Source organism: Salvelinus alpinus, chromosome 5 (genome assembly GCF_045679555.1).
Source record: "Salvelinus alpinus chromosome 5, SLU_Salpinus.1, whole genome shotgun sequence".
Lineage (NCBI taxonomy): Eukaryota > Metazoa > Chordata > Actinopteri > Salmoniformes > Salmonidae > Salvelinus > Salvelinus alpinus.
The window spans coordinates 56,805,042-56,830,759 of NC_092090.1; the positions used below are offsets into that span (position 1 = coordinate 56,805,042).

The window sequence follows — 25,718 nt, forward strand, 5'->3', positions numbered from 1 at the left end:
AGTATGTATATATATATATATATATATATACATACTGTATATTGTATACTGTATATTGTATATACATACTGTAAATATATTATGCTCCATACATATATATATATATATGTATGGAGCATAATATATTTACAGTTTTATTCACATGTTTTCAAGTACTCGTGACAAATAATGCATTCCGATTATTGCATAGATTATAATGGATGTGTGTAAAATACTTTTTTGAAGGTTGTACTGATTATAATGAGCTAATGCTAAGCTATTTGCCAGCTATGTGTGGCGCTATGTTTGTTGACATTATTCAATGATTTCTGGGTGTCACGGAAACATCTGTCAGACCAAATATTTTATAATGAGGTGAAGGGTAAACTTCCGGAAGTGAATGAAGGGAAGTGAATGATCATAGACGACACACCCCCTTCAACATGCATACTGCAAACAGACCAAACTCATCTGGTCTCCTCTTATTATCTTTGGTTGACGCGAAAAAACTAACATGGCGTCGTGCACAAACTAACCCTCGTCGGATTACTTTCGATTTCTAGAAGTGTTTTACTCAATTATTTTGATCAATGGTGAGCTCACCCATGATGTGATGAAATACAAATAGTAATTGCTATTAGCTAATTCATATTGTGGTTTCTGACAGCCGAGAGTTATCTAAATATGACCGCTTGTGTTACGTCAATCTTTCCTCAGTTAGCACTAGGACAAACGTAGCCTACATTTTCCAGTTTCGTTTCTTCTGTGAATGTCTGAACATTGCATCCCAAAATAAACTTGTCACGTTCAGGACATAACTTTGTAAGGACTGTGTTTGTGCAAAATGTTTCAGTGAATAAACAGTGTGGCTAGCTTAAATGCTGACTGTTGCGTAAATCGAAACTGGACTTTCTAAATAAGCGTTCTAATCACGCTGGTTTGAGCGTAAGCTGCAGTGACCACTGTAGAATGATCACACCCATTTGTTGGTACGTGTGAAAAGGTTAAGTAGCCACCTGGATGGGAATTCCTATGGGTTAAGTAAGGATCACATAATTCCATCAAGATCATCAGGAGGGATCAGACAATGAATTATACTTGTGAGCATACATTCCATATCTGCAGTTGGCATTTAATCGCCAAACTTGGCTTCAAACCTTTTCTAGCAACACACTCCAGGTGGCAGTATGCACCCTCTATCAGTTTGTTTACCAACTCATAGAAGTAGTAGAATAAAAAAAAATGGAGATGGGCTCAGTGGCGCTGCCCAGATGCCATAATGGGACAGATACAACGTTGCGATCTCTATACAACTCTATGCAATGAACATAAATTCTCTCACACACATGGTATGCACAAACTAACACATACACACCTTGAGCAGGACCCTCATGGTACTACAGGAGTGTCCAGGGTAGAGTTTGAGTAGTTTTTCCTCAGGACACTTGGCAGTGGGGGTCTGAGGACAGCAGTTACACACATCTCCCACCTCACTCTGAAACACATAAAACACAAGAGATGCATGGCCTTTAGACTCACACTGAAACACACAAAACACAACAGATACATGGCCGTTAGACTCACTCTGAAACACACAACAGACCAGGTCTAAGAAATGTCAAAAACAAACAGACTGTGTTTGACATGTTGGCATGCCAATCTCAACCTATTCTAAAACTGTTAACCCTTTCAACCAGAGGCAAGTAAGGAGGGAGGAAGGGAGGGAGAGAGAAATAGGGCAAAGAGAAACTGAAGAGAGAGACATCAACAGAGTGAGAACAAGACATATTTTACCTTCAGGCATGTACATTTTCATCGCCCTCCCTCCCTCCCTCCAGGTCAATGAAAGGGTCCTGCTCTCCGGGATCCTTGGGACATCCCTACCCCGTTGAAGTTGACATTTAAAATGATTACGGTAAGGGTTAAGGTTAGGGTTATGATTAAGGTTAGGGTAAGCGTAGGGGTTAGGGTTTAGTGAAAGTAACAACAGATTTGAGGAGCAGGTGGTCTGGACGGGAGACTCCATTACTCAAAAACTCTCACAATTTAACCAAAAGCCATCTTTCAATTATTTCAAGGCTATAGCCTACAAAGAAATACATTGTGAAGCATTTGCGAGTGCGACACTAGGCTGGTAGGGACATAAAGCGCTCAGCAACATTAAACAACACTGAGTGGTATTAAATCATTATTGCCTATAAATTGCGCATATAAGCTGTATATTTAGAATACATACACACACACAAACAATAAAAAAACACCGGGTACACAAACATTGACACACACACACAAACATTGACACACACACACACACACACACACACACACACACACACACACACACACACACACACACACACACACACACACACACACACACACACACACACACACACACACACACACACACACACACACACACACACACACACACACACACACACAGGTGAAGTCGAAAGTTTACATACACTTAGGTTGGAGACATTAAAACTTGTTTTTCAACCACTCCACAAATTTCTTGTTAACAAACTATAGTTTTGGCAAGTCGGTTAGGACATCTACTGTGTGCATGACACAAGTAATTTATCCAACAATTGTTTACGGACAGATTATTTCACTTATAATTCACTGTATCACAATTCCAGTGGGTCAGAAGTTTACATACACTAAGTTGACTGTGCCTTTAAACAGCTTTGGAAAATTCCAGAAAATTACATGTCATGGCTTTAGAAGCTAATTGACTAATTGACATCATTTGAGTCAATTGGAGGCGTACCTGTGGATGTATTTCAAGATCTACCTTCAAACTCAGTGCTTCTTTGCTTGACATCATGGGAAAATCAAAAGAAATCAGCCAAGACCTCAGAAAAAAAAGTGTAGACCTCCACAAGTCTGGTTCATCCTTGGGAGCAATTTCCAAATGCCTGAAGGTACCACGTTCATCTGTACAAACAATAGTACGCAAGTATAAACACCACGGGACCATGCAGCCGTCATACCGCTCAGGAAGGCGAGTCGTTCGTCTTCCTAGAGCTGAACATACTTTGTTGCGAAAAATGCAAATCAATCCCAGAACAACAGCAAAGGACCTTGTGAAGATGCTGGAAGAAACAGGTACAAAAGTATCTATATCCAGAGTAAAACAGGACCTATATCGACATAACCTGAAAGGCCGCTCAGCAAGGAAGAAGCCACTGCTCCAAAACCGCCATAAAAAAAGCCAGACTGCGGTTTGCAACTGAACATGGGGACAAAGATCGTACTTTTTGGAGAAATGTCCTCTGGTCTGATGAAACAAAAATAGAACTGCTTGGCCATAATGACCATCGTTATGTTTGGAGGAAAAAGGGGGAGGCTTGCAAACCGAAGAACACCATCCCAACCGTGAAGAACAGGGGTGGTAGCATCATGTTGTGGGGGTGCTTTGCTGTAGGAGAGACTGGTGCACTTCACAATATAGACGGCATCATGAGGAAGAAAAAGTATGTGGATATATTGAAACAACATCTCAAGACATCAGTCAGCAAATGGGTCTTCCAAATGGACAATGACCCCAAGCATACTTCCAAAGGCTTAAGGACAACAATGTCAAGGTATTGGAGTGGCCATCACAAAGCCCTGACCTCATATCTATCGAAAATTTGTGGGCAGAACTGAAAAAGCGTGTGCGAGCAAGGAGGCCTACAAACCTGACATAGTTACACTAGCTCTGTCAGGAGGAATGGGCCAAAATTCACCCAACTTATTGTAGGAAGCTTAAGGAAGGCTTCCTGAAATGTTTAACCCAAGTTAAACAATTTAAAGGCAATGCTACCAAATACTAATTGAGTGTATGTAAACTTCTGACCCACTGGGAATGTGATGAAAGAAATAAAAGCTGAAATAAATCATTCTCTCTACTATTATTCTGACATTTCACATTCTTAAAATAAAGTGGTGATCCTAAGAGAGATCATTTTTACTAGGATTAAATATCAGGAGTTGTGAAAAACTGAGTTTAAATGTATTTGGCTAAGGTGTATGTAAACTTCCGACGTCAATCTGTGCCTCGACACAATCCTGTCTCAATTCCTTCAACCTCATGGCTTGGTTTTTGCTCTGACTGTCAACTGAGTGACCTTGCATAGACAGGTGTGTGCCTTCCAAATCATGTCCAGTCAATTGAATTGACCACAGGTGGACTCCAATCAAGTTGTAGAAACATCTCAAGGATGATCAATGGAAAAAGGATACATCCGAGCTCAATTTCGAGTCTCACAGTGAAGGGTCTGAATACTTAAGTAAACAAGGTATTTCTTTTTTAAAATTTTAACATTTGCCCAACATTTTTTTACCGGGTTTAGCTTTGTCATTATGGGGTATTGTGTGTAGATTGCTGAGATAAAAAAACAAACATGTAATCCATTTTGTAAAAGGCTGTAACGTAACAACATATGGAAAAAGTCAAGGGGTCTGAATACTTTCCGAAGGCACTGTACATATAGTACCAGTCAAAAGTTTGGACACACCTACTCATTCAAGGGTTTTTCTTTATTTTTACTATTTTCTACATTATAGAATAATAGTGAAGACATCAAAACTATGAAATAACACATATGGAATAATGTAGTAACAAAACAAGTGTTAAATAAAGGTTACAAAAAAATATATATACAGTGGGGAGAACAAGTATTTGATACACTGCCGATTTTGCAGGTTTTCCTACTTACAAAGCATGTAGAGGTCTGTAATTTTTATCATAGGTACACTTCAACTGTGAGAGACGGAATCTAAAACAAAAATCCAGAAAATCACATTGTATGATTTTTAAGTAATTAATTTGCATTTTATTGCATGACATAAGTATTTGATACATCAGAAAAGCAGAACTGAATATTTGGTACAGAAACCTTAGTTTGCAATTACAGAGATCATACGTTTCCTGTAGTTCTTGACCAGGTTTGCACACACTGCAGCAGGGATTTTGGCCCACTCCTCCATACAGACCTTCTCCAGATCCTTCAGGTTTCGGGGCTGTCGCTGGGCAATACGGACTTTCGGCTCCCTCCAAAGATTTTCTATTGGGTTCAGGTCTGGAGACTGGCTAGGCCACTCCAGGACCTTGAGATGCTTCTTACGGAGCCACTCCTTAGTTGCCCTGGCTGTGTGTTTCGGGTCGTTGTCATGCTGGAAGACCCAGCCACGACCCATCTTCAATGCTCTTACTGAGGGAAGGAGGTTGTTGGTCAAGATCTCGCAATACATGGCCCCATCCATCCTCCCCTCAATACGGTGCAGTCGTCCTGTCCCCTTTGCAGAAAAGCATCCCCAAAGAATGATGTTTCCACCTCCATGCTTCACGGTTGGGATGGTGTTCTTGGGGTTGTACTCATCCTTCTATTCCTCCAAACACGGCGAGTGGAGTTTAGAGCAAAAAGCTCTATTTTTGTCTCATCAGACCACATGACCTTCTCCCATTCCTCCTCTGGATCATCCAGATGGTCATTGGCAAACTTCAGACGGGCCTGGACATGCGCTGGCTTGAGCAGGGGGACCTTGCGTGCGCTGCAGGATTTTAATCCATGACGGCGTAGTGTGTTACTAATGGTTTTCTTTGAGACTGTGGTCCCAGCTCTCTTCAGGTCATTGACCAGGTCCTGCCGTGTAGTTCTGGGCTGATCCCTCACATTCCTCATGATCATTGATGCCCCACGAGGTGAAATCTTGCATGGAGCCCCAGACCGAGGGTGATTGACCGTCATCTTGAACTTCTTCCATTTTCTAATAATTGTGCCAACAGTTGTTGCCTTCTCACCAAGCTGCTTGCCTATTGTCCTGTAGCCCATCCCAGCCTTGTACAGGTCTACAATTTATCCCTGATGTCCTTACACAGCTCTCTGGTCTTGGCCATTGTGGAGAGGTTGGAGTCTGTTTGATTGAGTGTGTGGACAGGTGTCTTTTATACAGGTAACGAGTTCAAACAGGTGCAGTTAATACAGGTAATGAGTGGAGAACAGGAGGGCTTCTTAAAGAAAAACTAACAGGTCTGTGAGAGCCGGAATTCTTACTGGTTGGTAGGTGATCAAATACTTATGTCATGCAATAAAATGCAAATTAATTACTTAAAAATCATACAATGTGATTTTCTGGATTTTTGTTTTAGATTCCGTCTCTCACAGTTGAAGTGTACCTATGATAAAAATGACAGACCTCTACATGCTTTGTAAGTAGGAAAACCTGCAAAATCGGCAGTGTATCAAATACTTGTTCTCCCCACTGTATATATTTTACATTTCAGATTCTTCAAAGTAGCCACCCTTTGCCGTGATGCCAGCTTTGCACACTCTTGGCATTCTCTCAACCAGCTTCATGAGGTAGTCACCTGGAATGCATTTCAATTAACAGGTGTGTCTTGTTAAAAGTACATTTGTGGAATTTCTTTCCTTCTTAATGCGTTTGAGCCAATCAGTTGTGTTGTTGTGACAAGGTAGGGGTGGTTGTGACAAGGTAGGGGTGGTATACAGAAGATATCCCTATTTGGTAAAAGACCAAACAGCTCAAATAAGCAAAGAGAAATTACAGTCCATTATTACTTTAAGACATGAAGGTCAGTCAATGTGGAAAATGTAAAGAACTTTGAACGTTTCTTCAACTGCAGTCGCAAAAAGCGATATCAAGCGTCATGATGAAACTGGCTCTCATGAGGACTGCCACAGGAAAGGAAGAGTTACCTCTGCTGCAGAGGGATTGGTTCACTAGAGTTACCAGCCTCAAAAATTGCAGCCCAAATAAATGCTCCACAGAGTTCAAGTAACAGACACATCTCAACATCAACTGTTCAGAGAAGACTGCGTGAATCAGGCCTTCATGGTACAATTGCTGCAGAGAAACCACTACTAAAGGACACCAATAAGAATAAGAGACTTGTTTGTGCCAAAAAACACGAGCAATGGAAATTAGACTGGTGGAAATCTGTCCTTCAGTCTGATGAGTCCAAATTTGAGATATTTGGTTCCAACCGCAGTGTCTTTGTGAGACGCAGGGTAGGTGAACGGATGATCTCCGCATGTGTGGTTCCCACCATGAAGCATGGAGGAGTTGTGATGGTGTGATGGTGCTTCTCTGGTGACACTGTCAGTGATTTATTTAGAATTCAAGGCACACTTAACCAGCATGGCTACCACAGCATTCTGCAGCGATACACCATCACATCTGGTTTGCGCTTAGTGGGACCATCAATTGTTTTTCAACAGGACAATGACCGAACACACCTCCAGGATGTGTAAGGGCTATATGACCAAGAACGAGAGTGATGGAGTCCTGCATCAGATGACCTGGCCTCCACAATCACTCGATCTCAACCCAATTGAGATGGTTTGGGATGAGTTGGACCGCAGAGTGAAGGAAAAGCAGCCAAACAAGGGCTCAGCATATGTGGGAACTCCTTCAAGACTGTTGGAAAAGCATTCCAGGTGAAGCTGGTTGAGAGAATGCCAAGAGTGTGCAAAGCTGTCTTCAATGGAAAGGGTGGCTACTTTGAAGAATCTAAAACATAAAACATACCTTGATTTGTTTAACACTTTTTTGGTTACTACATGATTCCATATGTGTTATTTCATAGTTCTGATGTCTTCACTATTATTCTACAATGTAGAAAATAGTCAAAATAAAGAAAAACCCTGGAATGATACAATGCATTCGGGAAAGTATTCAGACCCCTTAACTTTGTCCACATTTTGTTACGTTACAGCCTTATTCTAAAATTGACAATTTATTTATTTTCCTCATCAATCTACACACAATATCCCAGAATGACAAAGCGAAACAGGTTTTTAGAAAATGTTGCACATTTATTGAAAATAAAGAACAGAAATACCTTATTTACATAAGTAATCAGACCCTTTGGTATGAGACTCAAAATTGAGCTCAGGTGCATCCTGTTCCCATTGATCATCCTTGCGATGTTTCTACAACTTGATTGGAGTCCACCTGTGGTAAATTCAATTGATTGGACATGATTTGGAAAAGCACACAACTGTCTATATAAGGTCCCAGAGTTGACAGTGCATGTCAGAGCAAAAACCAAACCAAGAGGTCGAAGGAATTGTCCGTAGAGCTCCGAGACAGGATTGTGTTGAGTCACATATCTGGGGAAGGGTATCAACAAATATCTCCAGCATTGAAGTTCCCCAGGAAGACATTGGCCTCCATCATTCTTAAATGGAAGAAGTTTGGAACCACCAAGACTCTTCCTAGAGCTGGCCGTCCGGCCAAACTGAACAATCGGGGGAGAAGGGTCTTGGTCAGGGAGGTGACCAAGGGAGGTCTTGGTCAGGGAGGTCACTCTGACAGAGCTCCAGAGTTCCTTTGTGGAGATGGGAGAACCTTCCAGAAGGACAACCTTCCCTGCAGCACTCCACCAATCAGGCCTTTATGGTAGAGCAACCAGACGGAGCCACTCCTCAGTAAAATGCACATAACAGCCCGCTTGGAGTTTGCCAAACAGCACCTAAAGGACACTCAGACCAGGAGAAACAAGATTCTCTGGTCTGATGAAACTAAGATTGAACTCTTTGGCCTGAATGCCAAGCATCACGTATGGAGGGAACCTGGCACCATCCCTATCGTGAAGCATGGTGGTGGCAGGGTCTGGGAGACTAGTCAGGATCGAGGTAAAGATGAACAGAACAAAGTACAGAGAGATCCTTGATGAAAATCTGAACCATAACGCTCAAGACCTCAGACTGGGGCGAAGTTTCACCATCCAACAGGACAACGACCCTAAGCACACAGCCAAGACAACACAAGAGTGGCTTTGGGACAAGTCTCTGAATGTCCCTGTGTGGCCCAGTCAGAGCCTGGACTTGAACCCGATCGAACAGCTCTGGAGAGACCTGAAAATAGCTGCGCAGCGATGCTCCCCATCCAACCTGGCAGAGCTCGAGAGGGCCTGCAAAGAAGAATGGGAGAAACTCCCCAAATACAGATGTGCCACACTTGTAACATCATACCCAAGAAGACTCAAAGGTCTAATCGCTGTCAAAGTTGCTTCAACAAAGTACTGAGTAAAGTGTCTGAATACTTAGGTAAATGTGATATTTAATGCATTTTAGAATAAGGCTGTAACATAACAAAATGTGGAAAGAGTCAAGGGGTCTGAATACTTTACGAATGCACTGTATACACTGAACAAAAATATAAACGCAACATTCAACAATTTCCAACATTTTACTGAGTTACAGTTCATATTAGTACATTTGTCAACTGAAATACATTCATTAAGCCGAAATCTATGGATTTCACATGACTGGGAATACAGATATGCATCTGTTGGTCACAGACACCTTAAAAAAAAGGTAAGGGCGTGGATCAGAAAACCAGTCAGTATTTGGTATGACCACCATTTGCCTCATGCACTGCGACACATCTCCTTTACATATAGTTGATCAGGCAGTTGATTGTGGCCAGTGGAATGTTGTCCCACTCCTCTTCAATGGCTGTGCGAAGTTGCTAGATATTGGCGGGAACTGGAACACGCTGTCGTACACATCGATCCAGAGCATCCCAAATGTGCTCAATGGGTGACATGTCTGGTGAGTATGCAGGCCATGGAAGAACTGGGACATTTTCAGCTTCCAGAAATTGTGAATCCTTGCAACATGGGGCCATGCATTATCATGCTAAAACATGAGGTGATGACGTCGGATGAATGGCACGACAATTGGCCTCAGGATCTGTAGTCAGGCCAAGACAATGGTGAGGATGCCAGGCACGCAGATGAGCTTCCCTGAGACGGTTTCTGACAGTTTGTGCAGAAATTATTTGGTTGTGCAAAGCTGTCCAGGTGGATGGTCTCAGACGATACCGCAAGTGAAGAAGCCGGATGTGGAGGTCCTGGGATGGTGTGGTTACACGTGGTGTGCGGTTGTGAGGCTGGTTGGACGTACTTCCAAATTCTCTAAAATTATGTTGGAGCAATTAACATTAAATTCTCTGGCAACAGCTCTGGTGGACATTCCAGCAGTCATCATGCCAATTGCATGCTCCCTCAAAACTTGAGACATCTGTGGCATTGTGTTGTGTGACAAAACTGCAATTTTAGAGTGGCCATTTATTGTCCCCAGCACAAGGTGCAGCTGTGTAATGATCATGCGGTTTAATCAACTTCTTGATATGACAAACCTGTCAGGTGGATGGATTATCTTGGCTGAGGAGACATTTTCACTAACAGGTATGTAAACAAATTTGTGCACAAAATTTGAGCTAAATAATATTTTTGAGAGTCTGGAAAATGTCTGGGATATTTTATTTCAGCTTATGAAACATGGGACCAACACTGTACATGTTGTGTTTATATTTTTGTTCAGTGTAGATCTTTAGAAAGAGGAGAGGCGCTGTGATACAATATGTTTTTTTTTATTTGTTTTTTTAAGCTAAACCTGCTTTTTGCCTGAGTAACCTCTGGTGGCAGAGCATTCCATGATGACATGACTCTACACATAACTGAGCAACGCATTAAGTCTGTTTTTGGTTTGGATACAGTGAAGAAACCCGTGGCATGTCTAGTGGGGTGTGTACGGTGTGTCTGTTTGAAGTGTATGCAAATATTGGTTAGGCATTTTCAACACACATTTTTCTTAAAAAGACTAGAAGAGAAGTAGTCAATTTCTCCTCAACCCTCAACCATGAAAGATTAACATGCATGTTGTTGAGGTTACTTTTGTGTGCGCAGTTAAGGGCAAAGCGTGCTGCTTTGTTTTGGGCCAGCTGCAACTTTGCTAGGTCTTTCTTTGCTGCACCTGGCCATATTACCGGACAGTAATTAAGATGGAACAAGATCAGATCCCGAACAACTAGAACAGTTGATCTTTGAGTCAAAAATGCAGAATTAATTTTTATAACAGACATACCTCTACCCATCTTCACAACAACTTTGTGAATATGGCTTTACCATGATAACTGACTATCCAATGTTACTCCACGAGTTCAACCTGTTCAATGGTCACACCCTTTATGTGTTTGTGTTTGTGTGCATGCGTATGCGTGTGTCGATGTCCAGATCTCAGCTCCAGTCTGATACGCAGCTTGTGTTCCTCTTCGTTTTGGGGTGGGAGAAGTTCCTGCAGGTCTAACGTGTGAGATGGCACATTTCTAGGCTAATAAAATGTACCATGTTGATATGCCTTGAACTGGAACCAGCCGTGGTTTCTGTTCCAAATGGCACCCTATTCCCTATATACAGTACTGCACTACTTTTGAACCAGGGCCCATAGGGTTCTGTTCAAAAGTAGTGCACTATGTAGGGAATAGGGTGCCATTTGGGACACAGCCCTGGTCTCTGTGTGGGGCCGGTTGGACTAATAAAAAAATGATGGATGATATTAGGATGTAGAGAAGTCACATTGTTGAGGTAGGCATCTCCAGTAGAGAGGAAAGAGACATCAGGTAGATCAGATAGTTTATTTTTCTCTCCGGCAACCGAGTTAGGAAGGACGCCTGTTTCTTTGTAGTGACTTGGTGTATTGATACACCGTCCAAAGTGTAATTAATAACTTCACCATGCTCTAAGGGATATTCAATGTCAGTTTATATTTTTTTCCCCCCGTCTACCAATAGGTGCCCTTCTTTGCAAGGCATTGGATAACCTCCCTGGTCTTTGTGGTTGAATCTGTGTTTGAAATTCACCGCTCGACTGAGAGACCTTGCAGATAATTGTATGGTGGAGTAAAGAGATGAGGAAGTAATGCAAAAATCATGTTAAACAGTATTGTTGTACACAGAGTGACTCTGTGCAACTTATTATGTGATTGTTAAGCACACTTTTACTCGTGAACTTATTTAGGCTTGCCATAACAAAAGGGTTGAATACTTATTTTCTCAAGACATTTCAGCTTTTCATTTTTTATTCATTTGTAAACATTTAAAAAAACATAATTCCACTTTGACATTATGGGTATTGTGTGTAAGCCAGTGACAAAACATCTACATTTAATACATTTTAAATTCAAGCTACAACAACAAAACGTGGAGGGGTGTGAATACCTTCTGAATGCAAGAAGCTGTGTGAGTGTGAGAGTGAGAGTGAGAGTGAGAGTGAGAGAGAGAGAGAGAGAGAAATAGAGAGAAATAGAGAGAGAATGAATACAGGAGTACAGCCTGCCACCTAAGACATCTAAATCTCCCCTATAATAACAACACATAGCCCACACAAACACGTGAAAATAGATCACTGATAATCATGATCCACTTATCCTCAATCATTGTCTGTCTCACACCATAATCAGATACCTACACACAACATCATCACATCTGCACACACACTTGACCAATCAAACACCTACACACATTTCAAATCAGGGAAAGAGTTTGTGTTGTGCACACATGCATGTGGGTCTGTGTGTGCGTGCCTGCCTGACTGTGGGTGATGTCTGGGTGTGTGTGTGTGTCTCACCAGTTGACAGTTGGTTATGGTGGAGACCATCTGAGCTCCTTGACAGCAGAGGATGAAGCCGGCCAGGTTGAGAAGAACACACACCACAGACGACAGCACAAACATATTCATCTGGGAGAGGGAAAGGGTGGGGGGAGGAGAGAGAGGGGAGGGAGAGAGAAATAGTAATTGAGATATTTGCAAAACATATCACACAGCCTAATAGGAAAATAGTCCAAATCAGAGAGCATGTTAAAACTAAATCCCCATCAGGGGGAATAATACAGAACTATAATATAGAGAGAGGGAAGAAAGGGAAGTTGAGAGAAAAAAGGGATACAACTGTTTATGACGAAAGAGAAAGGCCCTCATAGCTGGCCTTGACTGGAAAGATAATTCATAGTGCCTTCACACCCCAGACTTTTTCCACATTTTGTTGTGTTATAGCCTGAATTTAAAAAGGATACACTTTAGATTTTTTGGGTCACTGGCATAAAAAAATACCCCTTAATGTCAAAGTGGAATTATGTTTTTCAATTTTAAAAAAAAAATTAATTACAACAAAAAATCTGAAATACGTATTCAACCCCTTTCTTATGGCAAGCCTAAATAAGATATTAATTTTTTTTAATGACTACCTCATCGCTGTACCCCAGATATACTGTATCTGTAAGGTCCCTCAGTCGAGTAGTGAATTTCAAACACAGATTGAACCAGAAAGACCAGAGAGGTTTTCCAATGCGTTACAAAGAAGGGCACTTATTGGTAGACGGGGGGATAAAAAAAAAAAACTGACATTGAATATCCCTTTGAGCATGGTGAAGTTATTAATTACCCTTTGGACGGCGGTATCAATACACCCAGTCACTACAAAGATACAGACATCCTTCCTAACTCGGTTGCCGGAGAGGAAGGAAACCACTCAGCGATTTCACCATGAAGCCAATGGTTCGAGTTTAATGGCTGTGATAAGAAAACACTGAGGATGGATCAACAACATTGTAGTTACTCCACAATAATAACCTAATTGACAGTGTGAAAAGAAGGAAGCCTGTACAGAAAAAACATATTCCAAAACACGCATCCTCTTTGCAACAAGGCACTAAAGTAATACTGCAAAAAATGTCGCAAAGCAATTAACTTTTTATCCTGAATACAAAGTCTTATGTTTGGGGAAAATCCAATACAACACATTACTGAGTACCACTCTCCATATTTTCAAGCATAGTGGTGGGCTGCATCATGTTATGGGTTTGCTTGTAATCCTTAGGACTGGGGAGCTTTTCAGGATAAAAAAGAAACGGAATGGAGCTAAGCACAGGCAAAATCCTGCAGGAAAACCTGGTTCAGTCTGCTTTCCACCAGACAGTGGGAGATGAATTTACCTTTCAGCCGTACAATAACCTAAAACACAAGGCCAAATCTACATTGGAGTTGCTGGCCAAGAAGTGGCAGAGTTACAGTTTTGACTTAAATCTGCTTGAAAATCTATGACAAGACCTGAAAATGGTTGTCTAGCAATGATCACCAGCCAATTTAAGAGAGCTTGAAGAATTTAGAAAATAATAATGGACAAATGTTGTACAATCCAGGTGTGGAAAGCTCTTAGAGACTTACCCAGAAAGCACCTGTAATCGCTGCCAAAGGTGATTCTAACATGTATTGCGATCAATCAATATGAAAATGACCCCTTTTCAAAGCTTACACAAATAGGTGGGCTCGGAAAAGATCTGACTATTTTAAGCGTTCCTCAAGCAGCAAAATCGTGTCGGTCGCCTGGCGGTCTCGGGCATAAGGGAGGGGATGGGCCAAATCCAGCCCCCCACCCCATCTCACAGTGAGGCAGAGGGGTATTTATACTGGAGCTAAGACGGGGACGCATGGTGACCTGCCAGTCTCGCTGTCTGTCTCTCTGTGTCTGTCCCTATCTGTCTGGCGACCGCGGCCATGGAAATCACTCAGGTCAGAGGTGGGGCTCTGTGTATTCTTTGTGACTGGGAGGATACAGTCACTAATTTGTCCTAACTCAGTCAGTGTGTCCGCTCTCACTCTCACACGGGACACACACACACAAATACACAGCTTGCAGGACAGACAGCTCGACTCCAGATTTCACCCTCAGGCAAGCGCCAACTCCCCAGTTCCAACTGAACACTCACTCTTCCAGTTTCCTGAAGTCAGGTTTTGAACAAATTGAGGTTATTAAGACTAAGACCCTCTTTACACTAATAAGAGTCTTCCCCAAGGGGTAAGCTATGTCTGAAGATACATTATTGATGTTAATCTGTTGCACTAAAGGTGCACAATGCAAAAATCGTATTTTTGCATTTTTATTGTATTTTCAGTTGCTTGAAGCTAAACCTAAGAATGGGAAGCATAGAAATAGCGCATATAGAACATATTTACCTTTCTTTTTTTTCTTTTTTTTACCCCCTTTTTCTCCCCAATTGTTAGTAGGTACTGTCTTGTCTCATCGCTACAACTCTCGTACGGGCTCAGGAGAGACAAAGGTCGAGAGCCATGCGTCCTACCCAACCAAGCCGCACAGCTTCTTAACACAGCGCGCATCCAACCTGGAAGCCAGCCGCACCAATGTGTCGGAGGAAACACAGTACACCTAGCGACCTGGTCAGTGCGTGATGAGACAAGGATATCCTTACCAGCCAAGGGGGGACCCCAAAAAGTTACATATTGCAGCTTTAACAGAACTATTACTCAAATTGTATTGTGTGATACCTCCATCGGTTGACACAACATGCTCTTGAATACATGGTGGCTGTCATTTCAATAATATAAATATAATTTATAGAATGGACCTTTCCCTTCATATCACTGCAATTTAGCTGGTAAAATATTCAAATGTAAATTGAATTAAAATGTTAACTTCTAATTACTACCACAAAGATGACCGCTGGTCCACCCAACGCCGAATGTCAACTTAAATGACCATGTATATTCTAATATCTATATTTCTATGATTTCAATAGGTTTCCTATGGACGATTGAAAGTATAATTTAAAACGACAGATATTCCCCATTCAAGTTAGAATTCCCTGATGTGTGGACCTCCAACCATCTTTGTGGGACCATCTTTGTGGAAGCACAACGTTTCCCAAAAAAGAGCACCCGAGGAGTCTGAATCTGCATATGGTGTTGGGGTGAATAGGGGATGAATCATGGTGTTGCGGTAAATTGGGGACCAGATTGGGTTTTTGATACACAAAGCCATCTGGTGTATGTGAAGCATGTGTAAAAAAGACAATAAGCACTGCCACAAGATACTGAAAACTGAGATTTACAAAGTCATCTAACCAGTACTGGAAACAACAATAAACATGATTAACCTGCTTGTGAAATGGGGATAATGAATAATTAAAATAAGCAAATGGACAGTGTGGCTTCAAGATCAAATAGATGAGCATATCGACGTTCAACATTGTTGTTGCTGATTTGGTGCTTTCTGGCATGGCCATCCAGCTGAGTCTGAGATGACCTCTCTAGCGTGGTCATCTAGAGATAACTCCTGAACCATTACATCCTGCCAGACATGGCTGACTTAACACTATAATTGATGTGCTTAGAGTGGATTTGTCCTGGATGTTTTTCCTGGTACTAGACCAAGCCACACCTCTATGGCTACATGGATGGCATTCTAAGGATGTGATGACGAGTAGAGCATAATCCGAAAACATGTGGACAAAATTATTCTATTCTGATTCCATTAATTTCACTACACTAATTATGTAACGTAAACAAACATACAGTATTATCTCATTTCAAACTGCCCATTGGTAAAAGGAGTACTAGTAAAATAGGTCCAGGTAAGAAGGTTATCATCCTCATATATAGCCTACATCAGGGGTAAAGGCTATATGTAGGCAACTTTTTCTTGCCCAGGACCCCCGCCCAGACTAACCAGCGACCCATCATATGTTCGCAAAAAATGACACTTAAGACAAATAGATTTGTTCAATCGTTTTTCACAATTTTGACCGCTCCACATTATAATTGGAAGAGGAAGTGTAAACTCTAACATGGCCTATTAGCTAGAAAGATAGAACTCCAAACACATTTTTGCATAGCAGCTGTTTAGCTGAATAAACAAAGGTTAGCCATGTGTTGGCAAATGTACAGTGCATTCGGAAAGTACATTTACATAAGTATTCAGACCCTTTACTCAGTAGTTTGTTGAAGCACCTTTGGCATCGATTACAGCTTCAAGTATTCTTGGGTATGATGCTACAAGCTTGGCACACCTGTATTTGGAGAGTTTCTCCCATTCTTCTCTACAGATCCTCTCAAGCTCTGTCAGGTTGGATGGGGAGTGTCGCTGCACAGCTATTTTCAGGTCTCTCCAGAGATGTTCGATCGGGTTCTGGCTGGGCCACTCAAGGACATTCAGAGACTTGTCCCGAAGCCACTCCTGCGTTGTCTTGGCTGTGTGCTTAGGGTTGTTGTCCTGTTGGAAGGTGAACCTTCACCCCAGTCTGAGGTCCAGAGTACTCTGGAGCATGTTTTCGCTCCATTCATCTTTCCCTCGATTCTGACTAGTCTCCCAGTCCCTGCCGCTGAAAAACATCCCCACAGCATGATGCTGCATGCTTCACCGTAAGTTTGGTGCCGGATTTCCTCCAGACGTGACGCTTGGCATTCATACCAAAGAGTTCAATCTTGGTTTCCTCAGACTAGAGAATCTTGTTTCTCATGGTCTGAGTCCTTTAGGTGCCTTTTGGCAAACTCCAAGCGGGCTGTATTTGTATCCATTATGGATCTCCATTAGCTGCTGCTTGGCCGGGTAGCCAGCTCTAGGAAGGGTCTTGGAGGTTCCAAACTAATTCCATTTAAGAATGATGGAAGCCTCTGTGTTCTTGAGGACCTTCAATGCAGCAGAAATGTTTTGGTACCCTTCCCCAGATCTGTGCCTCGACACAATCCTGTCTCTGAGCTCTACGGACAATTCCTTCAACCTCATGGCTTGGTTTTTGCTCTGACATGCACTGTCAACTCTGGGACCTTATATAGACAGGTGTGTGCCTTTCCAAATCATGTCCAATCAATTGAATTTTCCACTGGTGGACTCCAATCAAGTTGTAGAAACATCTGAAGCATGATGAATGGAAACAGGATGCACCGGAGCTCAATTTCGAGTCTCATAGCAAAGGGTCTGAATACTTATATAAATACTTTGTTTTATTTTTAATACATTTGCAAACATTTCTAAAAACCTGTTTTAGCTTTGTCATTGTGTGTAGATTGATGAGAAAAAAATATCAATTTCAGAATAAGGCTGTAACATAACAAAATGTGGAAAAAAGGAAGGGGTCTGAATACTTTCTGAATGCACTGTATGTCAAGTCAAGAAAGCTTACCAGCAGGCAGAAGCATTTGCCATTTGCCGTGACTGGTACTTGCGGGTGCTTTTTCACACTCCCTTTGTTATTAGTTTAAACAACTAAAATGCTTGACTGTATTTAAAGACATGGATGACTTGTATTGATTGACATGCACAAATGTATGAATGATTGAATGATATACTGTATATTGAAGTAGGCCTTTATGCCAATAAGTAAGTTAAACTGTAAGTTAAAGTTAAACTGTCACATCTGCTCCTGCAACGCCCTCTACTGCTCATCCTGTATCTCCTTGACCTGCCTCCATAATCAAGACCTCGACTAATACTCAGCCCTGCCACTTCCGCGCTGCCAGAACGTAATCTCTGCACAGTCAATGTTTCTAGTCGTTTGTTACTATTCAGATCCTGATGTGCCTATTTTCCTTGCCTGACGCTGTTTTCCTCTCCGCTACAGTTCTGCCCGCTCTGTCTCTGGTCCCTGTCTCCAGTCCCATGTCTCGTCATCCTGCTACTCTGTCCTAGATTCCCCACTCTACTAGTTCCTTGGATTCCCCTCCGGACCTGCTTACCCTTTCCCAAACCCTCTCGCTCCAGCCTCAGCATCTGGTTTCCTCCAACCCGCACTCCATCTTCCCCCTGTGTTTCAATAAATACCTTGGTTACTTCAATTCCAGTCTCCTCGTCTGAGTCTGCTCTTGGATTCCCCTGTTCCACTCCATGTAACACTATCCCCAATTCAATGCAATTGCAACACTCTGCATGCACAGTGCATTCTTTCATCGCATGTGCAGTGCACTCTTCCATCACATGTACAGCTGATTCTCAAGATCTTGCACACTTAATGAGATGATATTGAGCCCACACTACTACACTGTCTGAGCCAAGGACTACATGCTTTCTGGTAAGTTTTGATTACAATACTGGGTGGGGTGAATATTTTATGACATCATGTTTTGTTAACTAGTAAATAGTAGCCTACAGCAAAGTGTGTTTAAATCATTTCTAACTTGTTAACAATTTCTGCTAGTTAGTTTTTGCTACCATATGGGTTTTAGCTTGCTTGAGCTTGCTAACTAAGTGTTAATTAATTCACAAAGGAGTTGTTTAATCTAACTGCTTAACTATTTATCTCTACATTGTGTGTTTTTTTTTAATCTTTTTTTTTTACTAATCTTTAAAGGAAAATGCCACGGGCGCTATCTGTGTGGAGACATTTCACTGCAGCTAATGTAGAAGGAAAAGATGTGTACATTTGCAAATACTGTGCCAAATCATATGTGAAGAATGCAACAAAGATGCAGAATCATCTGGCCAAGTGCATAAAATTCCCTCAGCACTCACAACCTCTGACAAAAGTCCCTCTACTTCTATTCGAGGTGAAAATGATGAATCAGACACCTCATCGATATCAACAGCTCATGGTCGTCCTGTAATCAGAAGTTTTTTTTGACTCAATGGAGGAACGTAGTCAGAGAAAATCTGATGAATGTCTTGCTCGAGCTGTGTATGCAACTGGTTCACCTCTGATGCTCACAGGCAATGTGTATTGGAAGAGATTTCTGAATGTTCTTCGCCCAGCATACACCCCTCCAACCAGACATGCTTGATCTACTCATTTTCTGGATGCAGAGTTCAAGTGAAGGTCAAGCAAATTATAGAGAAAGCAGACTGTTTTGCAATCATCTCTGATGGGTGGTCGAATGTTCGTGGGTAAGGAATAATTAACTACATCTCCACCCCTCAACCAGTACTCTACAAGAGCACAGACACACGGGACAACAGACACACTGGTCTCTACATTGCAGATGAGCTGAAGGCAGTCATCAATGACCTTGGACCACAGAAGGTATTTCCACTGGCGACAGACAATGCAGCGAACATGAAGGCTGCTTGGTCTAAAGTGGAGGAGTCCTACCCTCACATCACATCCATTGGCTGTGCTGCTCATTCATTGAATCTGCTCCTCAAGGACATCATGACACTGAAAACAATGGATACACTCTACAAAAGAGCCAAGGAAATGGTTAGGTATGTGAAGGGTCATCAAGTTATAGCAGGAATCTACCTCACCAAGCAAAGTGAGAAGAATAAGAGCACCACATTGAAGCTGCCCAGCAACACCCGTTGGGGTGGTGTTGTCATCATGTTTGACAGTCTCCTGGAGGGGAAGGAGTCTCCAAGAAATGTCCATATCACAGTCTGCTGATATAGACAGCCCCATCAAGAGGATCCTCCTGGATGATGCCCGAGGGAGTTATCCAACTGGCACCTCCGTCCCGACGTTACCTGAACGCTCATCTGGGGCCCGCTAACCGTTAGCTGTCTTACCGGCTGCTATCTGAATAAGTATATCGGACAATTATTATTATTATTATTATTATTTTTTTTCTTTTTTTCTTGGGTCACTATATCTATTTTGCCAATTTGGATTGATCCCCTCTACCACACGGAACCCCACTAACCTACCGACGGAAACGCACGAGGTATCTACAAATAGACTTCCATACTATGCTATCTCGCTACCGATAGCCATCTACCCGGCCAGCTGTCTGGATCGCCGTGACCCCAACCAACCTCTACTCACTGGACCCTTATTGATCACTCGATTAAGCATGCCTCTCCTTAATGTAAATATGCCTTGTCCATTGCTGTTCTGGTTAGTGTTTATTGGCTTATTTCACTGTAGAGCCTCTAGCCCTGCTCATTATACCATATCCAACCTCACAGTTCCACCACCCACATATGCGATGACATCACCTGGTTTCAATGATGTTTCTAGAGACAATATCTCTCTCATCATCACTCAATACCTAGGTTTACCTCCACTGTATTCACATCCTACCATACCTTTGTCTGTACATTATTCCTTTAAGCTATTTTATCGCCCCCAGAAACTTCCTTTTACTCTCTGCTCTAGAAGTTCTAGACGACCAATTCTCATAGCTTTTAGCCGTACCCTTATCCTACTCCTCCTCTGTTCCTCTGGTGATGTAGAGGTGAATCCAGGCCCTGCAGTACCTAGCTCCACTCCTATTCCCCAGGCGCTCTCTTTTGATGACTTCTGTAACGGTAATAGCCTTGGCTTCATGCATGTTAACATTAGAAGCCTCCTCCCTAAGTTTGTTTTGTTCACTGCTTTAGCACACTCTGCCAACCCGGATGTTTTAGCCGTGTCTGAATCCTGGCTTAGAAAGACCACCAAAAATTCTGACATTTTCATCCCCAACTACAAGATTTTCAGACAAGATAGAACGGCCAAAGGGGGCGGTGTTGCAATCTATTGCAAAGATTGCCTGCAGAGTTCTGTTTTACTATCCAGGTCTGTTCCCAAACAATTTGAACTTCTACTTTTAAAAATCCACCTCTCTAAAAACAAGTCTCTCACCGTTGCCGCCTGCTATAGACCACCCTCTGCCCCCAGCTGTGCTCTGGACACTATATGTGAACTGATTGCCCCCCATCTATCTTCAGAGCTCGTGCTGCTAGGCGACCTAAATTTTAACATGCTTAACACCCCAGCCACCCTACAATCTAAGCTTGATGCCCTCAATCTCACACAAATTATCAATGAACCTACCAGGTACCACCCCAATTCCGTAAACACGGGTACCCTCATAGATATCATCCTAACAAACTTGCCCTCCAAATACACCTCTGCTGTTTTCAACCAAGATCTCAGCGATCACTGCCTCATTGCCTGCATCCGTAATGGGTCAGCGGTCAAACGACCTCCACTCATCACTGTCAAACGCTCCCTGAAACACTTCAGCGAGCAGGCCTTTCTAATCGACCTGGCCGAGGTATCCTGGAAGGATATTGATCTCATCCCGTCAGTAGAGGATGCCTGGACATTTTTTAAAAATGCCTTCCTCACCATCTTGAATAAGCATGCCCCATTCAAGAAATTTAGAACCAGGAACAGATATAGCCCTTGGTTCTCTCCTGACCTGACTGCCCTTAACCAACAGAAAAACATCCTATGGCGTTCTGCATTAGCATCGAACAGCCCCCGTGATATGCAACTTTTCAGGGAAGCTAGAAACCAGTATACACAGGCAGTTAGAAAAGCCAAGGCTAGCTTTTTCAAGCAGAAATTTGCTTCCTGCAACACAAATTCAAAAAAGTTCTGGGACACTGTAAAGTCCATGGAGAATAAGAACACCTCCTCCCAGCTTCCAACTGCTCTGAAGATAGGAAACACTGTCACCACCGACAAATCCACTATAATTGAGAATTTCAATAAGCATTTTTCTACGGCTGGCCATGCTTTCCACCTGGCTACCCCTACCCCGGACAACAGCACTGCCCTCCCCTCTGCTACTCGCCCAAGCCTTCCCCATTTCTCTTTCTCCCAAATACAGTCAGCTGATGTTCTAAAAGAGCTGCAAAATCTGGACCCTTACAAATCAGCCGGGCTAGATAATCTGGACCCTTTCTTTCTAAAACTATCTGCTGAAATTGTTGCCACCCCTATTACTAGCCTTTTCAACCTCTCTTTCGTGTCGTCTGAGATTCCCAAAGATTGGAAAGCAGCTGCGGTTATCCCCCTCTTCAAAGGGGGGGACACTCTTGACCCTAACAGCTACAGACCTATATCTATCCTACCCTGCCTTTCTAAGGTCTTCGAAAGCCAAGTCAACAAACAGATTACCGTCCATTTCGAATCCCACCATACCTTCTCCGCTATGCAATCTGGTTTCAGAGCTGGTCATGGGTGCACCTCAGCCACGCTCAAGGTCATAAACGATATCTTAACCGCCATCGATAGGAAACAATACTGTGCAGCCGTATTCATTGACCTGGCCAAGGCTTTTGACTCTGTCAATCACCACATCCTCATCGGCAGACTCGACAGCCTTGGTTTCTCTAATGATTGCCTCGCCTGGTTCACCAACTACTTCTCTGATCGAGTTCAGTGTGTCAAATCGGAGGGTCTGTTGTCCGGGCCTCTGGCAGTCTCCATGGGGGTGCCACAGGGTTCAATTCTTGGACCGACTCTCTTCTCTGTATACATCAATGATGTCGCTCTTGCTGCTGGTGATTCTCTGATCCACCTCTACGCAGACGACACTATTCTGTATACTTCTGGCCCTTCTTTTGACACCGTGTTAACAACCCTCCAGGCGAGCTTCAATGCCATACAACTCTCCTTCCGTGGCCTCCAATTGCTCTTAAATACAAGTAAAACTAAATGCATGCTCTTCAACCGATCGCTGCCTGCACCTGCCCGCCTGTCCAACATCACTACTCTGGACGGCTCTGACTTAGAATATGTGGACAACTACAAATACCTAGGTGTCTGGTTAGACTGTAAACTCTCCTTCCAGACTCACATCAAACATCTCCAATCCAAAGTTAAATCTAGAATTGGCTTCCTATTCCGCAACAAAGCATCCTTCACTCATGCTGCCAAACATACCCTTGTAAAACTGACCATCCTACCAATCCTCGACTTCGGTGATGTCATTTACAAAATAGCCTCCAAAACCCTACTCAATAAATTGGATGCAGTCTATCACAGTGCCATCCGTTTTGTCACCAAAGCCCCATATACTACCCACCACTGCGACCTGTACACTCTCGTTGGCTGGCCCTCGCTTCATACTCGTCGCCAAACCCACTGGTTCCAGGTCATCTACAAGACCCTGCTAGGTAAAGTCCCCCCTTATCTCAGCTCGCTGGTCACCATAGCAACACCTACCTGTAGCACGCGCTCCAGCAGGTTTATCTCTCTGGTCACCCCCAAAACCAATTCTTCCTTTGGCCGCCTCTCCTTCCAGTTCTCTGCTGCCAATGACTGGAACGAACTACAAAAATCTCTGAAACTGGAAACACTTATCTCCCTCACTAGCTTTAAGCACCAGCTGTCAGAGCAGCTCATAGATTACTGCACCTGTACATAGCCCATCTATAATTTAGCCCAAACAACTACCTCTTTACCTACTGTATTTATTTATTTATTTTGCTCCTTTGCACCCCATTATTTCTGTCTCTACTTTGCGCTTTCTTCCACTGCAAACCAACCATTCCAGTGTTTTTAGTTTTTATTTTACTTGCTGTGTTGTATTTACTTCGCCACCATGGCCTTTTTATATTTTTATTTATTTATACATATATTTGTTTGCCTTCACCTCCCTTATCTCACCTCACTTGCTCACATTGTATATAGACTTATTTTTTTTCACTGTATCATTGACTATATGTTTGTTTTACTCCATGTGTAACTATGTGTTGTTGTATGTGTCGAACTGCTTTGCTTTATCTTGGCCAGGTCGCAATTGTAAATGAGAACGTGTTCTCAATTTGCCTACCTGGTTAAATAAAGGTTAAATAAATAAAAAAAATAAAAATGATGTATTTTGGGAGAGAGTGGTAAGCAGCCTGGAAATCCTGAAACCTATGGCTATTGCATGGATTGAGGGAGACAATGTCATCCTGTCTGATGTTCAGATTCTGCAGTTCTGAAATGCATCAAAAAGCATGAAGACTTCTGCCTGAAGCCTATACACGCCGCAACGTACATGTTGGACCCCAAGTATGCTGGCAAGAGCATCCTGTCTAGTGCAGAGATCAAAAAGGCCTATGGTGTCATCACTACCATGTCTCGCCACCTTGGCCTGGATGAGGGCAAGGTTCTTGGCAGTCTGGCGAAGTACACTTCCAAGCAAGGGCTTTGGGATGGAGATGCAATATGGCAGTTGTGCCAACATATCTCATCAGCCACCTGGTGGAAGGGACTTTGTGGATCTGAGGCTCTTTCCCCTGTTGCCTCCATCATCCTCCCACCAACATCAGCAGCCTCAGAGCGCAACTGGTCATTGTTTGGGAACACACACACCAAAGCACGCAACAGGCTGACCAATAAAAGGGTTGAAAAATTGGTGGCCATCCGGGCAAATTTGAGGCTTTCTGAGCCTGACAATGAGCCATCCTCAACAAGGTTGGAAAGTGACAGTGAAGATGAGGCCTCAGAGTCTGATGTTCAAGATGTGGACATTGAAGAGGTCCAGGGAGAAGACATGCAAGCCTGGGAGGAAGACAACCAAAGCTTTAGCTCAAACACTATCATTTTACAGAGGTATGTTAAAAATGTTTTTGGGAGATGTGATGGATATTGGGGATCATTCAATATTCTCTTTCTTTTGATGTGTCATTTCATTAAAAAAAATGATATTGGAAGGATTTAATCATTTGCAATTATGCCTACTTATGATAAGGTAAAAGGTTTGTTTCTGTCGCCATATATGGTAAATGTATCCAATGCAAAAAACATCTACAGTTAAATGGTATTAATATTAATTCCCATGGAAAGTTTCCACCTCTGAAAATTCCCCAAAATGTGCCACCCTAACAGCCAATATTTAAAAACTGTCAAATGCTTCTCAAAGATGCCCTCTGGTGGTCAAACTAGCACTAACTAGCATTAATGGCAACAATGGCTGACATGTTAGAATTTTGTGGCAGCCCGCAAGCTGTGCTGCAGTATGACGCAACTTTTAAAGGAATAACCACTATATGTCAGATACGCCAGTGAGTGTAATACGCTCCAATGACTGTAATTAGCTCAATATTAGGAGTTGATAAATAAAGTTGACATCATTAAAAATAAGATATTCCGCTCTTTTCTACTGTAGTAGGTATCAATGGCGGCCTGCTAATTAGGGCGTTAGGGGTGGCACCTCACCTTTGGGGAAAAAAATGAAGAGCAGATTTTTCAAAAAATATATATACTGAACAAAAATATAAACGCAACATGTAGTGTTGGTCACATTTTTCATGAGCTGAAATAAAATATCAGACATTTTCCATACGCACAAAACCTTTCTTTTTCAAATTCAACGCAGAAATTTGTTTACATCCCTGTTAATGACCACTTCTCCTTTGCCAAGATAATCCATCCACCTGACAGGTTTGTGCTAGGGACAATAAAAGGCCACTCTAAAATGTGAAGTTTTGTCACACAACACAATGCCACAT

The 25,718-nt window shown here is 42.4% G+C and overlaps 1 protein-coding gene across 1 annotated transcript in view; it reads right to left on the reverse strand.

Annotated features, from left to right (window-relative positions):
• LOC139576362 (endosomal transmembrane epsin interactor 1-like) overlaps positions 1-25,718 on the reverse strand; it is a 68,408-nt gene that overhangs the window by 32,765 nt on the left and 9,925 nt on the right. The window contains exons 3-4 of the mRNA XM_071402397.1: positions 12,410-12,520; positions 1,355-1,474 (exon numbers count right to left, since the gene is read on the reverse strand). Of these exons, the coding sequence (XP_071258498.1) occupies positions 1,355-1,474; positions 12,410-12,520 (231 nt within the window). The remainder of the gene's footprint in view (positions 1-1,354; positions 1,475-12,409; positions 12,521-25,718) is intronic.